We start from the raw sequence: 14,610 nt of genomic DNA, 5'->3' as shown, positions 1-14,610 counted from the left end.
TCAAAAAATCTTTCATAACACTGACTAAATAGACATTTAATAGTGAGGGGCCTTATTGCTGTGCAAAGACTATCAGTTAGCTGTGTCATTTTTTAATAATTTACTTTAAGTAAGCCAGTGTTCTCTTAACGTTATCTTGGGGAATTTATTAGTTCAGTAGTATTTGTTTACTGTCTTGCTCTGAAATCCACATGATTTACTGTGTTCTAAATTGCCAATAACAGATTCGAGTTTCAGGGCCCCTGCAGGGGCAGCCTTTGCCAAAGCATATGCATAGGATAAACCAGATGCTATATTACAGTTTGAAGGAATGTCTTGAAATAGCAAGTCCTCAGCTGTTTCTTTCTTATAAATTCAATAAGATCTTTTTGGGCTAGAATTGCCCTTTTGGACTAGAATTGCTATCAACTCTAGCAATAATCTGTTTTTAATCTGTAAATGTTTTACACTCAAGATTCTTTCCTGACTAGCCTTAAGTCACTGCTGCATAACCATGGACTTGGGAATTAGTTTGATGTTCACATTCTGACTCTGCACCTTAAAATATTTGTGCTTTTTGACAATAATAATAACCTATTTGTTGATTATTTACTGTGTGTTTGGAATTGTGCTAACCGGTACATATATTGTCTCGTTTAACTGATGTCATCATCCCTATTGTACATTTGATGTATCTGGGGCTTGGAGAAGTTAAGTTTTTCCTCAGTGTCTCAGGGGTAGCTAGTTGCTTCTCAGAACCTTACTTTTCTCATCTGAAAGAGGGAATAACAGCTCATTCTCATGGTCGCTTTGAGTTCTAAATAAGAAAAATATATTTAAAGCACATACATTGGTTATATAGTAGGTACTCAGAATATTCACAAAAATAGCCTTATTTTTTACAAAGGTTTATCAAACCTGTCTTACAAGTCTCCCTTGAATTCTTCTGAAATCCACAACTTTGGTGGAGGCATACTGTCACCTTTTGATCTGTTGGAATTAAACAATTTTAAAGACAGTGTGCAATGAATAATTGCTCTTGAAGTAGACTGGTACTGTAGCATAGTAAAAATAATTTTGCATGGCAGGGTTTGTGGGTGTTGCTCTAGAAAATTGTTCAGCGGGTCCTTCCAGTAGTGAGGGAGATGGGTTGGAAGATCAGATTTGAAATACAACAACTCTTCCAGAAATATAACTGGATATATGCACAGGGGTTATAATGAAAATATTAGAAATAGATGGTTGCCAATGTGCATGTATATAGTTATATTTGTGTAGCAAGACTTTTAGATCTCATATCTATACCTTTGGTTACCAAAGCCAAATATTCTTAGATCACTTATATAAAAATCATAGAATAATAGACTTTTTATACTTCTCTTTTAGGAAAGGTAACTTCCAGAGAAATGAGAAGTATGGTTCATGTGTTCATTAGATGGTTTTAGTTTGGTTTGGCTTTAATTACAAAGATAGGAATCTTGCAAAATAGTTAAATTGCTGCCTCAATGTCATTATTAATTGTATACCTACCAAATATGGTAAGCAGTAAAACCAAAGAGTGATGTTCTGAACAATTAAAACAAGTATTTCTACTCCCAAGTAGTCTAGGTTTGATTTTATTCGTGAAGAGTCTACCATTTTTCTAACAAGGGATTCTAAAAGAGGTTGCAATGAAACATAAACAAGAAGAAGCATGACTCTTCAGAAGAGAATTTAGTCTCACAGCTCACACTTTTTCCTTCAGATTGCATTTGCACATGATTCAACTCGTGTGATCCAGTGTTACATTCAGTACGGTAACGAAGAACAGAAAAAACAGGCTTTTGAAGAATTGCGAGGTATCTGTTGTATATCGAAGATTAATTGTTATTTGTCGTAAGTCACTTGTTTTCTCTTGACCAAAGACTGTCCTAGAAAATTTAGTTGAGATGTGTCTTCTGCAGGGTGTTTTTTGTTTTTATTTGTTCTTTACCTGGGACAAATAGAGAGTTAATTTGTGTTTCTAGAATTGTGCCTTTGTTTAGTTCTTTCTTCTCTTTGTTTCCAGAGAATTGACATGAAGATATCAAATCATTGTACTGTGTTTTTGTTTTTCAGATGATTTGGTTGAATTAAGTAAAGCCAAATATTCCAGAAATATTGTTAAGAAATTTCTCATGTATGGGTAAGTTGTTTTATTTATATTATGAAGTATATTTTTTCTTCCTTTTTTGAAAGCATAAATTCTGACTGTGCTCAAAAATCTGTGGTCCTAGTAATAGCCCTCAGCAGATGTTTGTGATGTTTCTGGGGGAGTATCACCTTAAAAACAATTTATTGAAATTAGTGTAAAAATATGGTACTGCCTTCACCATTCTTATGGGCATATTTTTATATCTTGAAGCTCTGGTAGAAGAGAAAGGGAATAATTAACGTGTAATTAGTTACCACTATTTAAAGGGTAGAGGGTTAGGAGGGGCAAGTGAGTAGACTAAGGTAGGGTCAGTGGGTTAGAAAATGTCAACATGGAAGGATTTCCTAAATGAGATAGAATTAGTACTTGACCGATCTTTTAGAGTGTAATAATGTGCCTGAATATGATAACCAACAACAAAAAAGAGTAACATGCAGTTGATGAATTTTTTTTTAAATATATTCCTGGCTATAATTATCAGCTGCTTGATTATTTTAGAATATAGTATAAACATTTTTGATTAAGTCCTGTTTTCGAAGAGAATCCTAGAATATAATTTCTTATTTGCCTGCATCTTTTCTTTTCTTTTCTCTTTTCTCCTACCCTACCTTTTTTCAAGCTGAACAGTTTAATAGGAACGGAAATTTTGGGGGCACTTACTATGTGCTGGTCACAGTTCTTGGTGCATCTTAGCTCATTTAGTCCTCACATCAACTTTGGTTTTATTTTATAAATGAAGAAGCTGAGGCACAGAAATTAAATAAATTGCTCAAGGTCTTTTCAGCTGGTACGCAGAGCCAAGTTTCGAACCTGGGCAGGCTGGCTTCTGAGTCACTGAAAGCTTGAGGTAGAAATACAAGGCAATTCGATTTTCCTACCCATAAGCATTTCTCTGTGAGAGACCCCCCCCCCACACACACACACACATTGATGAGTTGGCCTCAGGAGAAGTAAGTTATTTTTTATTGTCACCCAGCTTTCTCCCTCCATCATTTATTTTTTCCATGACCTTGCTGGGTTTAGGAGTAAACCACAGATCGCAGAGATAATCAGAAGTTTTAAAGGCCACGTGAGGAAGTTGCTGCGGCATGCAGAAGCCTCGGCCATCGTGGAGTACGCATACAATGACAAAGCCATTTTAGAGCAGAGGAACATGCTGACAGAGGAGCTCTACGGGAACACATTTCAGCTGTACAAGGTGACACTTCCAGAAGTTTTTTTCTGGATGCTTTTCCTTAACTTCCAGCGCCCTGTTTTTAGAATGATTACTTTGGCTTTTAGAGACCGTCTTATACCCTTTATTCTCTCAGATTATTTTGTCTCTGATGTAGTGAGCAAGTGGTCATACTTATGTTCCACATTCTCACAGAGCATGGCTTTAAATCCCCTTCAGATCGAACTACTTTTGTTACTCCCTCCCACCTGCTCTGTGTGTCATGTTTCAGTACTTCTATTTCTACAGTTAGGCTGAGGGAGAAGACTCCTGGTAGTTAGCAAAACTTTGTCACCATCCCCTAGCTAGCTCTGGCTGAAGTGCATTGTGCTTTCCTTTGCTACCTTCTCCTGTATTTCTTCGTGTGTGTGTGTGTGTGTGTGTGTGTGTGTATGTGTGTATTTCCCTTCTCCAGATTGCATCCAAAGAGGAAGGAGAGTAGAGAGACCCAGCCTTGGATAGAATACAGGGATTGAATCTGAAAGGGCCAGTAATGGAACGAGGACAGTTAAAGGATCTATTTCAAACCCTGGGGCATAAGTGCACACATTTGTCTGAGGGTATATGGATTGATTCCTGGGTTGCCTCCATTTGTCAGGTTCAATTCCTGAATTGAACTTGTTGCTGTACTTCTTTTGTTAACAGTTCACCATAGAAATATCCAGTTAATTACAAAACACATGGTAGCAAGAAATTCTGAACTTGATCTTATGGTTAGGCGCATGCTAGGTACTCGGCAAGTACCTGTTGGCTGGTTGACTTGGTTGTTGTTTAGCCTGGCTCTTTAGATACATTGGTAAATGTATAGGCTGAGAATCAGATGATCAAGAATTATTTCATGAGTGCATATACAGTGGGGCTTTGTTATGTAAATATGGGAAATCTTAAATTTGTTGAAGCTTATTGAAAATGGCTATGATTGCTTTTCTTCTGACGTGAAGAGATTGATTAAATTTAGAGGGGTTTGATTTTTCTTTTGCAGACAGCAGATCACCCAACTCTGGACAAAGTGTTAGAGGTACAGCCAGAAAAGTTAGAGCTTATTATGGATGAAATGAAACAGATTCTAACTCCAATGGCCCAAAAGTAAGAAAGATGCTTTTGTTTTTTTCTTAAGAAATGGCATTTGAAGGAGGAAAGTTTTACATAACCCTTGCCTAGAAAAGATGGTTATTTTCACCTTACTGTTAATAATCTGTCCTACCTAAGAGTGTGAAAATTTTTACTTGAAACCATTCTTGGTGCCAAAGGAGATCTCTTGTTTCTAATGTTGTATCCTGTAAAGTGATAACATACAGTAGTGGTTTACAAACTTTTTATAAGCAATGAAACATTCTTTCCCCAAGTAAAATGTTGTGTTGAATCCACGTATATTAAATGGTTTCACCAATATAATCTGTTATTCAAATTGGAGTGTAAGACTTGGAAGTCTGTGCACGTGGCCTTCTTGGCATTTGTACCATAGGGAAATGGTTGGGACCAGAATGGCTGGATGTGACTCCTTGTGCCTCTTTCCCAGTTACTTAACGGTGTAACCTTTGACAGCTTAACCTCTCTGTGCCGCAGTTTCCATGTCTGTTAAATTGGGTTAATAGTGGTACAAACTTTATAGGGTTTTATGAATCTTGAATGGGTTAATAGTTCCAAAACACTCAGAACAGTGCTTTGCCCATAAATTTTGCCCATTAGTTTTGACTGTCTACTTGGATACCCCATGTGAACTTTAGTTCTTTGATGCCTGACCGTCAGCCTGCCCTGTACACCTGGGTTCACCAAGTTCCTCTAGGCACTAGGGAGCTTGGATTAAGTAGGTATCATTGCAATTGCTGACACTGTTTTGGTCCATTCAGATTTTAATTCTGCTAAAATTATTGTATGAATGTGATGCATTGTGAAGAGTGCTTAACAGAAGGAAAAGAGCTGTACAAAGAACAGGTCCACATGTGGATTTCCAATCATGTGTCCAGTGCTGGAGAACAAAAATGTAGATGTCCTTATTTAAGAGAGAGGAGCACATTTTGAATGATAACTTCATCTTTGCTGGTTAGATACTAGAAATTAGTATTCTGGTCTTGGTTGTAGATGGCACTAAATCACTTTTATAGCCTAATTTTTTTTTAGATCTTAGTATTGGTGAAAGATACAATCTATCTTATGACAAATTACATTCAGTAGAACTATTTCAAAAGAACCTCTGAGATTACCTGTCTCTGTATGACTATAGTGCCAGATCTGATGTGATTTTTTTTTTGTTGTTGTTTTTGTTTTTGTTTTTCAGGGAAGCTGTGATTAAGCACTCATTGGTGCATAAAGTATTCTTGGACTTTTTTACCTATGCACCCCCCAAACTCAGATCAGTAAGTTCTTGGTTTTTGTTTTTAAACCAAAACATGGAGGAAGAGCAGTATGGAAATTTAAAACACTGCTTTGCACATTGTCTTTTGGAAATTTTAAAGAGTTGCTTTCTTATTTAGAAAAGATAATTCACTGAACTTCCTTTGAACAAGTCTGGTAATCTCACTTAGGTTTTTTCCAGAAGATAATAGAATTGACCCTAGTTTTACTGATTACAGTTTTTAATATATTTTAATTATAATCCATAGAGTATCCTCTAGCTAACCTAATCTGAAAATTAACTAACACATGCAGGAATATGCATGTGACTTTAAATTTAACCATGCCAATACAAAAAAAAAAAAAAAATTGTTGGCGTTAAAGGATTCGGGGAGGATACTTATGTAAAACTAAATGGACCATGAAAACCTGGACTTCATGTGATAGGAGGAGAAGGAACAGAGAATGAAGGTAAATTGCACTGCCCTTCAAGTCAATGATAGGAATACAAATGAGAATTCATTGTTTAGTTTCCTGAACTTTGCTTGTCTTATGATACAATGGGCTCATTGACATTGGTTCTCATTGTCTAATCACAAGGGATAACTAAAGTAACGAGACTGCCTTCTTTGAATAAATATGCCAGATTTTACATTCATTGGAATTTTGACCCTCTTAAAATTGGCATACAATATAACATCCCAAGAGTAGCCACCCACTTAAACTTATGGTTCAGTGACCATAACAGTATCTTGTCTTTTGGGGATATCTCTCTCTATCTCCTGCAGAACACAGTACCCCACAGTGCTGGATTTAACTGAGGCAGGACTATATGTTCAGAAGTGATAAAATGATCATTTGAATATATTCAGTGGTAGAAAGTATCTTTTTAGTGTTGAATGTTTTAGTAACAGCAAAAAATCATTTGGAACTTAGTGTGAATGTAAAGTAACGAGACATTATCTTTTCTGGCACTGGGGGCGTTTTCAAAAGAGAGACTTAAGAAGAAAAACCTTTGGGGATAATGAAAGCATAATTGGAATATCTGCATAACTCTCCAACTGGATAGCTTTGAAAAGATTCATAAATTCAGGGATGTTGGTTACAAGCTGTGTTCTTTAGATTCAGCTTGGGAAAGGATTGTCCGATACTTGAGGGTGATATTGCTTGTGCCTTATTGGTGAAATTGGCACCTAAGCGGCACCTGCCTTTTTTCCTGGTATGGGGCTTTGCACCTGCCTTTTTTCCTGGTATGGGGCTTTGCATTTATTTATTTAATATAAATTTTTAAATTGGGAATAGACTAAAATGGGTCCCTGCAGCTGTTAGCTTCCAGAACTCATTTATATCCTATGTACATAGGCTTTGAAAATGTAGATAAGAAATTATAGGCCGGGAATAAATAGATAGGTAGAATAAATAGGCCGGGCGCGGTGGCTCACGCCTGTAATCCTAGCACTCTGGGAGGCCGAGGCGGGTGGATTGCTCACGGTCAGGAGTTCGAGACCAGCCTGAGCAAGAGCGAGACCCCGTCTCTACTAAAAATAGAAAGAAATTATATGGACAACTAAAAATATATATAGAAAAATTAGCCGGGCATAGTGGCGCATGCCTGTAGTCCCAGCTACTCGGGAGACTGAGGCAGTAGGATCGCTTAAGCCGAAGAGTCTGAGGTTGCTGTGAGCTAAGCTGACGCCACGGCACTCACTCTAGCCTGGGCAACAAAGTGAGACCCTGTCTCAAAAAAAAAAAATTAAAAAAAAAAAAAGAAATTATATATATTGAGGCCGGGCGCGGTGGCTCACGCCTATAATCCTAACACTCTGGGAGGCCGAGGTGGGCGGATCGTTTGAGCTCAGGAGTTCGAGACCAGCCTGAGCAAGAGCGAGACCCCATCTCTACTAAAAATAGAAAGAAATTATATGGACAGCTAAAAATATATATAGAAAAAATTAGCCGGGCATGGTGGTGCATGACTGTAGTCCCAGCTACTCGGGAGGCTGAGACAGGAGGATCCCTTGAGCTCAGGAGTTTGAGGTTGCTGACGCCACGGCACTCACTCTAGCCTGGGCAACAGAATGAGACTCTGTCTCAAAAAATAAATAAATAAATAAAAAACAAAAAACAAAAAAAAAGAAATTATATATATTGAAAATGAACACTAAAGATTAAATTCATCTAAACTACCTTGTAATAAATTCAATGATTTTTTACTAAAAGTCAGACTGTGTTTAATAGAAATTGCCTGCCAGCAGTACTGACTGCTCTTGATGGAAAAGAATGTTTCTAGAAAGAGGTTGTGTTTCTGTTTGTCTACAGAATTAAAAATTAAATTGTTTGCTACCTGCCCTCTCTTCTTTCATTCTCTGTATATAACTCCCCGCCTGTAGACAGACAGATATAATAGCAGCAGAAGAAAATAAAGCAAAACCCTGACAGCATTTGTTCCCTAGGAAATGATTGAAGCCATCCGGGAAGCGGTGGTGTACCTGGCACACACACACGATGGCGCCAGAGTGGCCATGCACTGCCTGTGGCATGGCACGCCCAAGGTAAGTGTGGCAGCAGCACTTGCCTGTAAACTCTGCCATTCGCCACACCTTATCTCCGGGCTTGTCTGCCTGTTCTTGGACCTTTAGTCTTCTTTGGTCTTTGCCCTATTGTGCATAAACAACATTATCTTCTCAAAGTTGTGCCTCAGGGCCTCACAGGAAGTAGCCATCTTCTAAAGGCCTGGTGTTTCTTCTCCGCTTTAATAGAAACCTTGAAGTTTCATTAAAGCATGAGAAGAGGTCTTTCAAGCAAGTAGACACAATACATATGTTAAGCTTTAGTGTATAGAGGTTTTGGTACCAGTCAGGCTCTGTTGTTTCTTATTTAATGATCATATTGAGGGAGGAGGAGAGAGGAGATCACAAACAGCTAGTCATACATTTGCTCCTGTGGACGTTAAGTACTTTGAGGAAAAGAGTAAAGAACTATATTAATCACAGAGGTCAGCAGAAATGATCATTTCCTTGATCAGCATAATTCTGCCTTCAAAAGGTGGTTGTATTGTATCTACTTTTTGGTTAATGCAAATTGTACTTAACAAATATATATGAATAGTAAGTAACTGTATGGTTGACTCTATGCATTTGAAGACAGTTCAGACCTTAGAAGAAGGATCCCTCAGATCTCGTTGTATAAGGTGGTTTCTCTGGGTTTGCCTTCTGACCTACAATTTTATGGCTCCATATTTATGTTTGAGTGGATTGTCACATACAAGTCTAAGATCATAATAGCTCTGAGAGGACTTCTCATAGTATGTTGCAGTTTTTTTTTATTCTGCCTGCATAACTATTATTTTCACTAATGAAAAGTATGCCACTCAAATGAAAAATTAATATATAAAACTTTTAACTATGAAATACCCTTAATCTATAATTTAAAGTTCATTGAGACACATTTTTCTTTTTTAGGACAGGAAAGTGATCGTGAAAACAATGAAGACTTATGTTGAAAAAATAGCTAATGTAAGTATAATAAACCTACATTATTTCTTTTAATTATTTTTAATATTAAAATGAATTTGTGTCCATTATAGAAATTTTGGAAAATTCAGTTACCAAGAAGAAAATTTATTGTTTTATTATAATCTTTTTCTAGGCATATGTTATGTATATTTTTATATATTATTTACACGAAATGGGAGACATACCACATGTATTCTTTTCTTCATTTTAAATTTAACATTGTATTGTGGCAGTTCTCCATTTTTATTAGATATTCTTTGAAGACCTGGTATTTACTAGCTTCCTTAATGAATTTGTCCAGTCATGTTAATAAAATGTGGGAGTTACTGCCTGGTTAAGGTATATACATATTTTAGGCTATAGGTAAGTAATGCTAGATTACACTTCAGAGACTTGATACTAGTTTTCACAACCACCAAAACCATAGCAGAAACTGAAATTTATCTCCCTTTTTCTTAGAATAAATTTGCAATGTGGTCATAGAAAATTCAAGTTGTTAAATTTTATAGTTCTTTGGGATCCTTTTGCATTGCAAAAACAGCTTTCCTAATGAAATTAGTGGATACAAAAAGTTTTTTCTGTGGGATTAATTACCACCAAAATAGTGTTTGTATGTATTTAGATATTAGATTTAGATATTTCCATAGTATTATGAAATACTATAACTAGAATATACATAGTAATAAATATAATTTTTTATTTTTCACCCCAACCCCCCTATAATTTTAATTTTTTAGTTATATCTTATATTTCACTGATAACTTAGTTCATCAGGAAATTTCTAATTTATTGATAAACTAAAATTATTTAGTGATGAACTACTTTGTCCTCTGAAAAATCCAATGAGAACTACTAGCTTCTGGTGAATACTTACAGGAAATGTTAATTCAAACAAAGATAAAATTGATACTGTGTGATTATATATTTACCTATTGTCTTCCATAGCACTGAGATTAGAAGAGTTAATATAAAACTATTCAGAAGGTAGCTAACTTTACTGTAACAGTGAAATATGGGATTCTCTAATGAGTTGTTTCCAGAGCATGAGATTATTTTATGATTCATAATTCATCACTAAGTACATTTTTATGAGTGACATTTTAATTTGAACACTTTATTTATTTATTTAGAGACAGAGTCTCGCTCTGTTGCCCAGGCTAGAGTGCCGTGGCATCAGCCTAGCTCACAGCAACCTCAAACTCTTGGGCTCAAGCGATCCTTCTGCCTCAACCTCCGGAGTAGCTGGGAATACAGCACTCGCCACCATGCTTGGGGCTAATTTTTCTATTTTTAGTAGAGATAGGGGTCTCACTTTTCCTCAGGCTGGTCTCAAACTCCTGAGCTATCGCGATTCTCCTGCCTTGGCCTCCCAGAGTGCTAGGATTATAGGCATGAGCCACCGCGCCCGGCCTTGAATACTTCAAATTAAAAATGAGTAAAAATAAAATGTTAATAGAAAATTTGAAAATGTATTAATAGTAAGACATTTTTTAATAATAAAATTAGATTGTTTTAATTTTGCAGTTATTTCAAGTAATTCAACAGTAAGTTTTTTGAGACCCTAATCCCAGCATGGCATTGTGATGGTAACAGAAATTAACAATACAATGTCTTTTTTAATCTCTAAGAGTTACCTCTAAAGGGGGGAGATAAACTTAACCCATGGATTTTATCCATAGATTATTTAGAAGTATTGTCTAATTTCCAAATATTGAGAGTTTCTTGATATACTCTGCATAATTTCAGTCCTTTTAAATTTACTGAGACTTGTTTTATGGCCCAACATGTGGTCTATCTTAGTATCTTGAAAAGAATGTATTGTGGAGTTGTTTAGTATGTTATTCTATTAAATATAAATGTCAGTTAGATCAAAGTGGTTGACAGTGTTGTTCAGATCATCAATGTTTTTACTGATTTACTTATCATTTTCTAGTTCTATCAGTTGCTGAGAGAAACATGTTAAAATTTCCAACTATACTAATGGAATTATCTATTTCTTGCTTAAATTCAGTTCTGTATCAGCTTCTGTTATATTCATCCAGAGATATTTTGCACTTGATTATGCTTGTGTATGACTTAAGAGAGCTGAAACCAGTGGTTTTGTATGGTGCACATTGTTCTCCATTTTGTTCCCTTCACTGAATTCATCTTATGGGTCATTTTATTTCAATATATATACACCTGTCTGCCTCACTGCCCTTAATGACTTCAGAATATTTCATTGTATGACTGTACCAAAATTCATTTAACCAGTCCCTACTGTTGGATACTTGAGTAGTTTCTAGATTTTTTTTATTACAATTAGTACTTCAGTGAATATCCTTATGCATAAGTATTTGTACTTATGTGAAAGCATGTTTGTGGGATAAATCTCTAAAACTAGAGTTGCTGGATCAGATTGTACATGCATTTTAAATTTTTATAGATGTTGTCAATTGCTCTTCAAAGAAGTTGAATGACTTTACATTCTCGCCTACATAAAAGTGTGCCTGCTTTTCCCCAAGCCTTTGATAAATTAGTCTATTGTCAAAGGTTTTCACCATTGCCTATAGGATGGGGGAAAATGGTATTTTTGTTTAAATTATTGTCCCTAATTATTTCATACAGAATTAGTTCATACATTCAAAGCCATTTATATTCTCTTTTCTGTGAACTGACTTTTCATGTTCTTTGCCTATTTTAGTTGATTTTTCCTCTTTATGTAATAAGGATGTTAGACCTCTGTTGTTTCTCTTCAGTTTTTTTTTTTGACCTTAAATTAGCGATTATAACCTGTTGTATTCATCAGATCTGTCTCTGAATGAGTGTGGGCTGTTAGCAAATATCAAACTCCCTTCAAAACTTAAAAACAAGCATTTGCATCATCATCCAGGATACTAAAACAAAAATGCCACAAGCTCTGAAAGCAAGTTTCTGTTTTTAACACAAAGTAGGGGTTCTTTAAATGTTTGTAATAATATCAGCATCATGGAAATAATTTTATTATTTCAAGGGGTGACTGTTGTGAAAACCACATTGTGTATTTGTAAGATCTTGTGTTGCCATGCTCTTTTAAAACAATGGTTATCGTATTCTCGTACTCAGTTTACAATTACACTCTTCTACTTTGTTTTTTTGGGATTTGTATTCTAATTATGTAGGATCATCTTAAAGAAATTGAGCAATTACAAAAGAAAATGAAAAATCATTCATAATCCTTTAACCCAGAGATGACTATTACAGTGTTTTGTCTTCCAGGATTTTCTGTATATATGTATTTTGTTATATGTATTGTGTGTGTGTGTGTGTGCGTGTTGATAAAATTGTATCTGAGTTTATATATTTTCTTCTTCATGATTGGAATATTTTATGTATGAATATATATATAAAAAATATGTATGGGGGGGGGTTTCTTTTTAATCCTATCACTTCAACTTTCTTGCTATTCATTAATAGGATGTCTGTTTGAACAGGTATTATTTCCTGGTTAGTCTTGGGCTATTTGGTAGTGAAGAATGTGCTTTTCTTTTTCTTTTCTCTTTTTTTTTTTTAATCAACCTTACTGCTAGAATATAATTAACTAGGTCCTGATAAGAGAGGAAGTTCGTTTGAATAGCTTTCATTCATCTTGTTTATATTATGTCGGACAAGTTGTCAGTGTTGGTAACTTCTGTAAAGGGACAGCCTGGGTGAAATAAGAGTGAAAGTCTATGCATTTTTTTTTAACCTTTACTGGCTTCCAATTCTTTCAGGGCCAATACTCCCACTTGGTTTTACTGGCAGCATTTGATTGCATTGATGACACTAAGCTCGTGAAGCAGATAATCATATCAGTAAGTAATTCTGATGGTCTTGAATTTAAGTTACATTGATAGACCAATTGTGTGCTTTCACACATGTATGTGTAAAGACTTTCATCTGTGCTTTCCACCAGTATTTTCTGTTATTTTTTAGTTATCAGTTAACTGTTATTTTGGAGGTTTGCTTAATTCCTATATAAATCATAACCTTGTAACTTGATACTAATGCTATTTTAATTATTTAAAAAACTGTGGTTAAATTAAGACAACACTTTCATTTTGGATTAGGGTAATGTGACTGTTTAGACCATATATGATTCTAAAATGCAAAATATTAGCAAAGTAATATTTAGATATGATCAGAAATTAGTTTACATAGTAATTCCTCAGTTATTCCAGAACTCATGTATAGGCAGAGAGTATCCATGACATTTTTAACTCTTACTCCATATGGAAAAACCACCTTTGTACAATTACCCAGTTTATCAATGTATCTGTGCTGAGTTGAGCTGATGGAGAAGAAAAACTCATAAAACTGACTGACTTGTAATGCTTCTTAGAGCTTTTGTAGAGTCAGATTTAAAGTTACTGTAATACTTAAATTAAAATACTAGCTTCCTTTTTACATTTCAGGCTACAGTTCCAAAGCCCAGTGTAATGACCATTAAGTGGTAATATTTGAATAGTCTATTTATTCTTAAACTTGCCTTCAGAAAAACTGAGCTGTCCTCTTAGGGAAACTACTCCGTAGCAAAAATTACATTGTAAACTATTTATTTTTTCTACCTTCTGCAATGACAGCCTCTTCTGACTCTGTGGTCCTTTTCTCTTCCCTTCCTTTATTTTTAGTGTGTGGGGGTAGAGGTTACAGGAGTGGGGATAGGAAAATGCAACATTGGTAGCAGTGACCATACTTGGAAATGTTTTAAAAACCACATAATCTGATAGACCTAAGTTATTCGTCTGAAAATTACACAAACCTTTCTCTTTGACACACATGGGGTCCTTGGAGAAATCTTAGTGACAAATGGTACTTTTCATGCCACGGCAGGGAGGAAGGATGTAGATGATTCAGAAGTAATTTACCTGTTGTCAGGTGGTGGTGCTGTAGCCTCTCTGGACCAATAGAGCTGAGTGTTAATAGAAATAGTGTATCAGCTCATGGAGGGGAAGATTTGTTTTCTTAGATGCCAGCTGTAGGTCCCACTGTGTGAATTTCTCATGCCCTTGCTGTCATTTTCCAACTTTACCCTTGACTATTTTAAGATTGTGATGACTTTCTTTGGGATAGGATTGTGGGAAGAAACAAGTTGGCAAGACTTTCATGTCACAAACTGAGTATGTTGACATGTTCCTTGTGACTTTATTACCCTTTTGACTCCAATCAATAATGATTGTTTTTCATTCCTGTGACAGAGATGTGAGGCCATAGAATTGGCTAATGAATAAAATTGTTTCACTAAAATGAAAACAGGCTGGGATATTGAAAGTTTGCTTTTGTTTAATATTTTCATGACAACTAACATTTGCATAACTGTTCCAAGTAGATTTCAAGAGAAACCAAACTGCCTTCAGCATTTGCCAGAATTGTCTACTAGATTAATTTTTTTCCAAAAA

At 35.5% G+C, this 14,610-nt stretch overlaps 1 protein-coding gene across 1 annotated transcript in view; it reads left to right on the top strand.

Annotated features, from left to right (window-relative positions):
• The window catches only part of PUM3 (pumilio RNA binding family member 3), a 40,070-nt gene that overhangs the window by 10,406 nt on the left and 15,054 nt on the right, over positions 1-14,610 (top strand). Inside the window, exons 6-13 of the mRNA XM_069474174.1 lie at positions 1,724-1,817; positions 2,077-2,143; positions 3,176-3,350; positions 4,348-4,451; positions 5,644-5,722; positions 8,153-8,251; positions 9,161-9,214; positions 12,946-13,026. Of these exons, the coding sequence (XP_069330275.1) occupies positions 1,724-1,817; positions 2,077-2,143; positions 3,176-3,350; positions 4,348-4,451; positions 5,644-5,722; positions 8,153-8,251; positions 9,161-9,214; positions 12,946-13,026 (753 nt within the window). The remainder of the gene's footprint in view (positions 1-1,723; positions 1,818-2,076; positions 2,144-3,175; positions 3,351-4,347; positions 4,452-5,643; positions 5,723-8,152; positions 8,252-9,160; positions 9,215-12,945; positions 13,027-14,610) is intronic.

Source organism: Eulemur rufifrons, chromosome 7 (genome assembly GCF_041146395.1).
Source record: "Eulemur rufifrons isolate Redbay chromosome 7, OSU_ERuf_1, whole genome shotgun sequence".
Taxonomy (NCBI): Eukaryota; Metazoa; Chordata; class Mammalia; order Primates; family Lemuridae; genus Eulemur; species Eulemur rufifrons.
This window is presented reverse-complemented; position numbering and strand designations above follow the sequence as displayed.